Here is a 10560-nt window from a genome sequence, read left to right on the forward strand (position 1 = left end):
AGGGAAGAGGAGTTGCCACACCCTAGGTCTGCTCTGCAGATCATGCTAGGAAATGCATGTGTAGACCAAAGCCGTCTTCACCCAGAGCCCTGCAAGTGGCAGTTTCATTAATCAAAGCCACGTTACTTGTGCTAACGTGTATTTCCCTTGCCATCCTGCCTATTTCTCCAATCTGCTTCTTGCACAAAGTTGCTTTTTCCCAGCTTGCAGTGCAGCCCCAAGGCTGTCTCCCCCACCTGAGAGGTGGCTCCAGTTCTTGCTGGTGATAAGGATTGTTACCTCCATTGGCTTTGGGGAGGCTTTCATCCTTGCATACACCAATGAACCATTTGTCCCTGTACTTTGAATGTTGTCATCACAAGACGGAGGGGTGGAGCTGGCCTTGCATGGTGGTGCCAGAGATGGGAAAGGTATAAAGGTCCCACTATAGACCGCCAGAGACAGGATACCTGAGATCCAGAGGGGTGTCCCATTTCCTCTTTGCTGTTCCCAGTAAAGCATCATCTTAACCATGAAGGCAACTGCTGTTTTCCTGCTTCTCTCCCTGGCACTCTGCTGCTACGAAGGTGAGTGCAATGTTTTGTTTGGGAACCATTTCCTCTCCTTGCTAAAGCTTACAGATCTGCAGGGTGGGAAGGTGAGCCTGGGAAAACGCCAGCTGGTGCTAGGACCTTGCTCCAGCCCTTGGGCAGGCAAAGGGAGCGCTCCCCAGAGACTGATGCAATGGGAAACATGCATTAAACAAGTGGTCTGTGAGCAAACTTAAAGCGAAGGTTTTAGAAGAGTCCTTGGCAGCTGCTTCCAAAGTGACCAGATCTGCTGGGCTGGCACTGTCCCTTCAAGGCTGGGATTCAGCCTGGAGCAGGTGATTTCTAGAACAGCATAATTCTTTTAGGGTGAATAGATGTTATTCTGGTTTTATAAAAGCAAACCCAAGAAGGCAAGAAACACATCTATGCAAGGGAAAATGCAGCTCTCACAACCAAAGTCAATGTTTAAGCCAACAGTGTTTTCAAAATCCCATATGGTGCAGAGAGATGAGAACATGAGCTGTTGCTGCTTTTCAGGTCCTGCTCACCAGGGATTTCTGTGTTTGTGGGCTCATTCAGAACAGGAGGGTGCTTCTGAAACAAGTCCTTCATCATCCCATTTAATGTACGGCAGTTGCCATTGCCAAGCTCTCTGAGCACAAACTCTGGACTCATTTCAGAAGAAATGAGTGTGTATTAAGTTACTGCCCCCGGGTCTGGACTGGTGCTACTCCAAGGTAGAATCCCTGTAACCCTGAGCTGTGTGGCTCTCGGATCCTCAGCACCAAATGATTTCGCTCTACAGACCTACTACTCTTTGGCCACACTTCTACTTTAGATGTAGCCTAAATCCTCCATGTAGATGAATTCTGAATCTATAGGCAACCCAAGGTGGTCTTCTCAGTACTGAAGAGCTTTTGCTGAACAAATTTAGTTCGTTTTTCAAAATACACCCACCACGTTTCACCCGTGTGATCCCAGCTGTCAGCTCAGGGCCAGCTTCTCCATGGCGAAGCCATCCAAAGTCACATCTTGCTCCCACTTGCTTTGCTGTGAGATCTGAGTCCTCCCATTTCTACTTTCAGGAAAGACCTTTAGCAGCTTGTCTTTTCCTTTAGTTCCTTGTGGTACAAACCCACTGACACCAGAAAAAATCACCCGGCGTTTACTCCAGCACCTGTCCAGCATCAGCAGGAGTCTCTCAATAACCAATGAACAAGTGATGAGAGATAACAAAAGCCATCTTTGTTTCCTGGTAGCTTGTAGGGAAAGGCACTAGATGTGCATCTGATCTTGACAGGGACCCTTGCACCATCACAATGTTTCTGCCAGGGGAAAGAGGAAGATGATGCGGGCAGGGGCCTGGCTGCAAGATGGGGGAGATCCAAGGGGAGAAAACGTTGGGACAAAGTTCCCTGTCCTCAGGCTAAAGCATCTGTTGTAGGTCTCTCTACAACCAGCCCATGATGGATACTAAGGCATCTTCTCTTTTTCTCTAGGAAATGCTGAGATGGATGGAGCTGCTGACGAAGGGACAGAGGTGAAGTGTCCTATTTCTGTATAGCACAAGACTGTCCAGCTCTGGTGAGACAGCACTAACCCGTCCACTGGGGAGCCAGATTTGCTAAATACAGCACAGTAAAGTGAGCTGCTGGGTTGGCAACCCAAAGATACCAGTGCCTAGAAACCTCCTTCCACCTGCTCTGCCTCAGCAAAATCCTGGTACTGGTTTCCCACTGCATTTCCCCACACTCAGTGGAGGAAAACTGTAATAAAGACCTGAATATTGCTGTTACTGGACAACAAGATCAGAGCTCCCCTTACTCTCTGGCTTGCAAGTGCAAAGGCAGATATCGTCGTGGCATAAAAATAAGAACCAGGAATAACATGATCAGGCACTCTCCGTAGAGCATCACTTACTCAATATTGTCACCCCTAAGGCTGTGCAGGAGTGTCAGGTGAAGTTCAGCTGGCCAAGAGACAGCAGGGTGATAGGTAATCCCAGTGTTTCTGAGAGTTCACAGCAGAGCTCTCAGCAAGCTGGGATGGGTTTTCAAGATACACAAACTGTGCACCTCTCGGTGAATGCCAAGCTCCTTTGGTAAACTGGAAGCATGTTTAATATTTTCAATATTACTCTCTTGTGTCTCCAGGCGTCTTGTGGCACCTATGATCTAAAAGGAGGTTGTACAAAGATCTTTGACCCCATCTGTGGCACGGACAATGTCGTCTACAGCAATGAGTGTGTCTTGTGTGCTCAGAACCTGTAAGTATGCACATCTCCCGCCAGTCTAAATATCACGCATAAGGAGGGCTACTACATAGGTCTGGGATTTCCTACAAAGAAAGCTGTTTGCATGCAGCTGGGTGGAGCACATCTGGCATGAATCTGTGCTCCTATGCAGATGCTGCACCCACCACTCTGAGCACGTGGACCTCATCTGTGAAACAGGTCTCGTTCCATGTGGCTTGCGGCACATGATCTGCCCGCAAACAGACACTGCACAGCCAAAATCTCCCCACAGCTGGAGCTGCAGCAACTGCTTCGACTGTGCTGTGGGTGTCCGGGAACTCAGACAAATGGCAAAGTCCTCAAAGTCTGCCCCAATCTAGCATGCAGGCAGAAAAATATTTCTCCAGGTGACCTCAGTTGTGTGGTGGCTGAGGAAAAACTATGGTTTCTCAACCCAGCAATTTATAGCTGAGCTCTGCTTTCCATCTTCTCTGTATGGGAAAAGATACCATTTGCTCTAGGTTTTTTAAGAATTAGCCTTATATTTAATCTGTGCTGGTGCCAGATTGCACTGATTTAGCAGAAGGCCAGGTCCAAATGCTACCAATATCTCTGGCAAGACTTGATTCACTTCATCTAGCTTGGGCCCTAGGTAGTTTTTAGTATATTTATACATGGCAAGTGCTCTGTGTCAGACAGAGGGAAGGAAGGAATTACTTCCAACTTGATGCTGTTAGGTGGTTCAAAAATCTCTGTTGGTGAGATTCTTATCTGCTACCAGGTGCCTCAGCATGTGGAGCTAAGGGAGCTTCACCCATGGCTTTACCTGGTAGAAGCAGTAATATGAGGTTATCAGCAAAGACCTCTCTAATAAAAGCTCAAATTCCAGCTTTCCTATCCTTGGATGAATGGGCTTGTGAAGCCAAATTCTGCTGCCATCTAACTCTGGAGTAACAAGGAACAGGTTCCAAATTACCAGGAATAAGAGTCTGGATAAGAATTGATGGAGTAGTTGTCCCCTCTTTCCTTCATTAGCCCAGGCTGCTGCCCCAAATTCTCTTCCTGACCTGCTTTAAATGCAGGTTTTACACTTTAAGGCCAAAGACGGTGCAGTCAGGCAGAGACACGCTGAGTGGGATCTCCTGAACAAAGGCGTCACAGTTAATGACCCGGCACGGCATGGCAGGGTGGTAATGACCATGCTGGAAGCCAGCAGCCCAGCACCAGCTGTCAGCTGCATTGTGCAACAGATGGGGGTGGGAGGTTCGTCAGACACAACATCATTAGGGCTTTGGCCATGAACCAAGAGCAGGGTAAAGGGAGTGAGGAAGGCTTCAAAGCCAGCTAGGCTATGTGCCAAGTGGAATTAAGGATGCCACGTCCCTCCTGGCACAAAGTATGGCTTTGGAGGTGATGGGGGACCTCAGTCATCACAGGAGGCAACTTTTGGAGTACAGACAAGAAAAGAACTGAGATGGCAGTGTATCCAGATTCAGCTACGAGTCAGGGGAGGGAAGGGATGATGAGAAGCTGGTGGCCGCCTTGTGTTGACAATCGCTGTGTCCCTGAACTTCTTCAAGTTCCTGTTTGTGCAAGCTCTGAGCAGCTGCAACTAGAAACGTGCTGCTCCTGTGGGTTAAAGCCCCAAGCCTTGCTGCTCCTCTGTAACATTCCCAAGCTAAGAAGTTTTGCCGTTAGGAATAGCATCCGCTCAGCCTCCTCGTCAGGGTTATCTGCGCCAGGCATCCAGACTGTGAAGCTGCCTGATGCCCAGTGTCTCACGGGAGAGATAAATGGAGCATCCTCCTCTATAACTCTTTGGTCCATGGGGAAAAGTCAAGTAGCCAAGAGGTAGGATGAAGTAATAATTTGCAGTTTTATGTGTGCTACCAGTCTGACAAGAACTGGAGGCCTGCAAGGTGTCTGGGAGTAACTACAGCAAGAGCATCTGGCAGGTCTCCGCAGCAGCGATGTCTCGCTTGTCGCCTTTGGTCACTTCAATGTGACCAGCGTGCAAAATGCTTTTTGCAAAACACAAAAGAGCTTGAAAATCATTTTACCAGAATTTGTCTGTACACTTGAGAAATTGGTTTGTCTTTCCAAAGAGAACAACATTGTGATTCCACATGAAAAATTGAACAATTCAGAGTTATTAGGTCCACTACTGAGCAAAAAATAGCTATAATTTTTTTGCAGGTGCCTTTTTAATATTTTTCTTGCTTTTGCTGCAGAAGCCATCAGGATGGGAGGCTGGGAGCAAGCCCAAGCAAGACACAATGGCAGGCATTTGTCTGTAAAAACCCACAAAACAAAGTCATAACCTTTATCATCTGCAGCCAGGCAGGCATTAAAGGTGTCTTAGTGCCATCCTACAGCACAGAGGTGAATTATTCCATCAGGAGGTGTCAGGAAGCACTAGCTCTTGAGCTTACTGGAATTAATTAACACATGTCCATGGTAACCCTGAACTCTCTGTCAAGTATATGTGGCCTTACTTACTGTGAATAACACTTGAATGATTATTTAAGCAGTATTTCCCTTTGTTTCTTTGTTCCCTGAGCCGGGTTCTTCTCTATGTCAGGGACCTGAAAGCATCCTCTAATGTTTTTAACCTTTCTTCCAGGAAAAGAAACACTAATGTGCGCATAAAGAACAGGGGACTCTGCAAAAACCACTCCCCACACGCCAACTTCGCTGAAAACTAAAAGGTGCAACCATTCCAGAGAAGATAGCACAAAGATGACCCTCACCTATACAAACTCCTAATAAACTGAAAGCATTGCCATGCTCGCAGTGAGAATTCTTACACACAAAGCAGACCCCTTTCCCTGACATTTAAAATACTTTTCAGGAAAGAAACAGGGGGTGGGATGGCGTAATGCCCATAAAAACCTGCAAGAAAGTTAGGGGCAAGACCTGGATATGTCCAAGGAGAGAGCCAAGTTTTGTCATAATGAAGAGGCACATTTTTTGCATCAATAATTTTGTTTTCCTTTCCTAAACTTTCAGCACCCAACTGCTAGATTTTAGCATTCTTGTGACTTGAAATTATTATGCATTTGTTAAATGCAGGGGTTAAAGCCCTTATTCCTGGACTTTAGCCAGGAGGGAGAGTCCAACAAGCCACACTGACCTGTCTCCAGCCTTATCCATATGCCAGTCCCCATGTACCAAGACCCACCAAGCCTTAGCTTCATTCTGCAGGTCGCAGCTCCTCGGAAAACCAAGATGACTCTATTTTCCTCAGGCAGGGTGGAGGAAAGGGAGGAGGTTTCAGCGCTGGAGGCCGCTGTTGCTCCGCTGGTGCCTGAGTCCAGGAAGGAGCTGAGCCCGCAGAGGGTCCCACCAGCCGGGGCAGCGGCCCTGGACCCTTCCCAGCTCTGCAAGGAAGCTGGAAGGCGCTCAGCAAAATCCCCTGGATGGAACATGCGGGAAGAACCGCGTCTCCTCGGGAGACGGGCGCTCAGCATCACCGCATCCCTCACCCTCCCGAGGAGACGCGGGCAGGACCTCATTCTCCATCTAGAGGAGTTTGCAAGGATGAGGGAGGTGATTCTGCCACTCTTTTCCTCTCTTGTGAGATCTCACCTGGAGTACTGCCTCCAGTTCTGGAATCCTCAACATAAGAAGGAGATGGAGCTGATGGAACGGGTCCAGAGGAGGGTTACAAGAATGATCAGAGGGCTGGGGCATCTCCCATACGAGGACAGGCTGAGAGAGTTGGGGTGGTTCAGCCTGGAGAAGAGAAGGCTCCGAGGAGACCTTAGAGCAACCTTCCAGTTCCTGAAGGGGCTACAAGAAAGCTGGGGACAGACTGTTTACAAAGGCTTGGAGGGATAGGACTATAGGCAATGGGTATAAACTGGAGAGGGGCAGATTTAGACTAGACATAAGTAAGAATTTCTTCACTATGAGAGTGGTGAGGCTCTGGAACAAGTTGCCCAGAGAAGTTGTGGCTGCCCCATCCCTGGAGATGTTCAAGTCCAGGTTGGTTGGGACTTTGAGCATCCTGATCTAGTGGAGATGTCCCTGCCCATGGCAGGGGGGTTGGAACTAGATGATGTTTAAGGTCCCTTCCAACCCAAATTATTCTACAATTCTCTGATTCTACGACAAGATGCGGAGGGTCTGCCCCCAGGTCCCGTGCTGGAGGGATGGGGATGTATCTGCCTGGCACAGTGCTGCTGCCTCTTCCTGAGAAAGCTGGTCACCCTGCTGCTTGTGCCAAAGGATTTTAACAAGTCAGACCAAACCAGCCTGGGACAACCAATTGGGGCCAGGGATTGAAGCACCTTGGGGCTCCCCGTGAATTATAACCCTTCAGTAAAATGCCCGTTTGTATTTTGGACAAACCAAATACTTTGTTCTTAGAACTTCACTTTGGTTAGAAAGATGGCATTGAGTTCTCTTTATGTTCCTTGAACACAAAAAACCCACATGATCAAGCTGAGAGAAAGCTCTAGATCTCACTTAATATTCAAATGCAACCAGATGCAGCTGGGAGGGGGCTCAGGCTCCTCTTTCCAGATCTGCCAACAAGTCTGTCTGTGGTCGAGGGAGAGATGAAAAACAACTTGCTTTGCCCGTATGTAAAATTAATGCACTAAAGGTGGTAGCCCCAAATAGGCTTGGGACTGTAAATTGCTTCAGCATCTCTGCGCAAAGGAGATCCTGGAAGCATGCCTCCCACAGCTGGGATATTTTTGATTCTGCTGCATCACGAGAATCGGAGCATAGCTTTTATCTGGGGAGGTCTCTGCAAGTGAGGCTGACAGGAGGGGAGACTCATACCAGTCGCTTTCTGTTCTTGGACTTCCTGGCATGGCTAAACCCAGCTTAGCTCCAAACTCATCCAAGTTGATACCTTCCGCCCAGACAATGCTGGAAAGGTTGTGCTGAGGCCAGCTTATGCCAAGCAAAACCTCTTTCCTGCCTATGCCATTTCTGGGAAACATCACCCAGTATTAGCCAAGAGCATTTCTTCAATGAAGTGAGGTGCTGACCGAGCTTGTAAAACAGCAGGTCACGTCGGCTGGATGGTTGAGCGCAGGCTGCATCACCCCAGGCGCTGCACTGATGAGAACTAGAATTCCTGCTAAATGTCAGCCACATCCATTTTGCAGAAAGGTCCGTATCAGTCTTGAGATTATGGGAAGCAGCAGGTCAAGGGCCACCCTGTATGCACTATACAACAGGGACACATCAGGCAGAACCAATGGCAAGTTTCCAAAAGGAAACAGTTCCTGTCCATATGCCAAGTTTTGGTTTGAACGAGGGCAAATCTGAGGAGATTTTAGCAGGTGCAAAGGTGTTTTATTGACCCCTAAGCTGGGTTTAGTTTGATTTATAGGAGAATCGTCACCAAAACACAATCTTCTACCCCTATAATGACTCTTCCCTGAAGCTGGGGGAAGAAGTCCTTCATTTCAGCTGCTCCTCCACCATCTGATCACCAGCAGAACCTGGAGCTGGCCCGCCAGCAGCTAACGTGACTTTTCTGAGACACCAGCTTGATCCTCCGTGTCTCTGATAGTGTTCCCAGTGCTTGGCAAGCTTGCAAGGACAGGGGAAAGAGTAAAAGGGAAAGTGATGGGCGGAACAGGAGCAGCTTCAATTCTTCTTTTCTTTGTCTAAATAGCTGTGGCCTTTCAGACCACCTTTCAAAAGCAACATTTCTGGCAGCAGGTGTTTGGGAGAGCCCTGAACACGTTTTAATAGATGCGGCTGGGGAAAAACAGGGCTCACCAAAACATGGGAAAGGGTCAGCCATCCACCTCCCTCCTCCTTCCCTTCTGGCTCAGCCAGGTCAGCAGGAAAAGCCAACGGGTTTACAGGCACACGGTGGGTGAGGAGAACCCCAGAGAACAGCAAAAACAGGCAGCTCAGCATTTACTGCCTGGGAAAGTGAAGGGATGGAGCGACGTGACACCTGCCCCACTGCAGCACTGCTCAGAATAACAAGTGTTTGAATGACAAAGGGGGAAACGCCAAAAATAACCATGCCAGTATCAGCAGCCGGCGCTTCTCAGCGAGCAGGATACCCACAAAGCCCAGCCCTCTGCCAGCTCCCAGCCTGCCTGCCCTGGCGAGAACCAGCACATCTGCTAGAGGACCAGGCAGTTTTCATCTGGCAATGGTACCCCTCACCTCCTCCTCTCCCTCCTCCTGTCATCCAGGGGGCATCTCTCCTGCACTTCTTTGCCAGGATTTGCTGTTTAGGTGGAAGCTTTTCAAAGCAGGGTCTTATCCTGCTCAGTGCCTCCAAAGCAGCGCTGGGTACTCCCAAGCCTTAGGAATGTCACAAGAGTGATGAAAACCAGACAGCTGAGTACAGATGGCCCAGGGGAGAATTTTCTGATTAGAAAACTGTGTTTCTTTAAAACTGAGACTTTTCTGCCAATAAAAATTCCAGTAAAATTCAGCTGGGGAAGCCCTTCCCCCTCTGCCTCCTGGAATGCTTTACTGAAGCTTCTCTCTGGGAAGGAATATCTATTTCCATCACTGGTGGTATTTGACTTTATAATGTCATGATAGCAAACTGCAAAGTCAGGATTAGAAGTAGACCAAGGGACTTCAGTGACATACAAGGCTGCAGCTGAGAAACTGCTCTGGATTTCTGGTAGTTTCAAAATGTTCCTGTTTTCAGGCCTTTTTGGAAGAGGCAGCATTGGTTCTGCCTTAGACTGCTGCTGCTTTCCCTGGCCATTCTCCACTAAGAAGGCTTCTATTTTAGCCACATTTTCCATATCAGATTTGTTTTTCTAGTCTGAAAACAAGCAGAGACTTCCTTGGATTTGCTGCAGCTGGCAGAGGGCACTTTCATGGGGTCTGTTCAGTTCCAGGAGAACTTTTTTGAGGGGAGCTGACACCCAGTTTTGTCAGTTGGCAAAGAGAGTTTCCCTTTGCAGACACCTCGTGGGAACCCACCTGCTGCCTGGGAAAGGACGTGTGTGTGCTACAACGCTGCCACATGCTGCCTCCTGGACCTGGACTTTGCAAAAGGTGCAGAGAGAGGTGTATTCGTGCTCAGTGCAGAGCAGAGGTCCAGAGCCTGCCCTCCTTTACAGGTTAGGTCTACGCTGTAGACCTATGTAACCACTTCACAAGTGACAAACTCAACAGGAGACTTCTGGAGTGTTAGCAAATCAAACAGTTTTATCATCATGAAGGTTTCCCAGCAGAGCGCGGCAGCACTGCTATGTTAAAGGGTTACACTGCAAAGCTTGAGGCCAGAGAGCAAATACCAATTGGTCCCACTTGAGTATGAAATGATAGTGTTAATACTCTGCAAAGCAGAAGTCTTACTGAAATGGAAGGATGCTTTTAAACTGCAAATTTCCTTTCATCTAACCTACAGCTCAGCAAGCCTAGGGGAAAAGCTGTCCTTGGCAAATGTACGGGAATGAGCTAGAAGTGGCTCTGTACCGATACAGATAAACTGTCCATAAGGCTTAGTGGGGTTGTAGCAGGATCATCACTGAAGAAGAGGGTGGATGCTTCTCACTGGAGGGTTGAAAACACCATGATAGCCACAGACATGGAGCAAATAGTGACAACTAGAGCTGCAAATTTTTAGCAGGATCTTTACTTCCTGAGGTCTCCGAACAGTTACAGACAAGTCAAATGACAGTAATAGTTCGAATTTCTCTCTATCAAATGACAGTAAGCTTCTAGGAATCAGGAGCATCCAAAGAGCTCTGCAGCCACAGCAAGAAACAAAGCAGCCCTTCCCGTTTCTACACAGATTTGCTGGCCTTCAGCCTGCATCCGGCACACTTCACTTGCAGCAAGAGATAG

General features: G+C 48.2%; 1 protein-coding gene across 1 annotated transcript; it reads left to right on the forward strand.

The window, feature by feature from the left end:
• Positions 1–446: 446 nt before the first annotated feature.
• SPINK1 (serine peptidase inhibitor Kazal type 1) lies at positions 447–5517 on the forward strand. Its single transcript, XM_069869442.1, has 4 exons — positions 447–566; positions 2030–2070; positions 2684–2796; positions 5387–5517. The coding sequence occupies exons 1-4, from the start codon at positions 512–514 to the stop codon at positions 5466–5468; spliced, it is 291 nt and encodes a 96-aa protein (XP_069725543.1). The 5' UTR covers positions 447–511; the 3' UTR covers positions 5469–5517.
• The last annotated feature ends 5043 nt before the right edge of the window (positions 5518–10560 follow it).

This window comes from Phaenicophaeus curvirostris, chromosome 15 (genome assembly GCF_032191515.1).
Source record: "Phaenicophaeus curvirostris isolate KB17595 chromosome 15, BPBGC_Pcur_1.0, whole genome shotgun sequence".
Taxonomy (NCBI): Eukaryota; Metazoa; Chordata; class Aves; order Cuculiformes; family Cuculidae; genus Phaenicophaeus; species Phaenicophaeus curvirostris.

What these genes read in the sequence shown, in the direction of transcription:
- SPINK1 (XM_069869442.1), top strand. Translation starts at nt 512, where the DNA reads ATGAAGGCAACTGCTGTTTTCCTGCTTCTCTCCCTGGCACTCTGCTGC. An exon ending in GGCACTCTGCTGCTACGAAG is followed by an intron (nt 567 to 2,029) that starts GTGAGTGCAATG and finishes CTTTTTCTCTAG; the next exon opens with GAAATGCTGAGATGGATGGA. An exon ending in CTGCTGACGAAGGGACAGAG is followed by an intron (nt 2,071 to 2,683) that starts GTGAAGTGTCCT and finishes TTGTGTCTCCAG; the next exon opens with GCGTCTTGTGGCACCTATGA.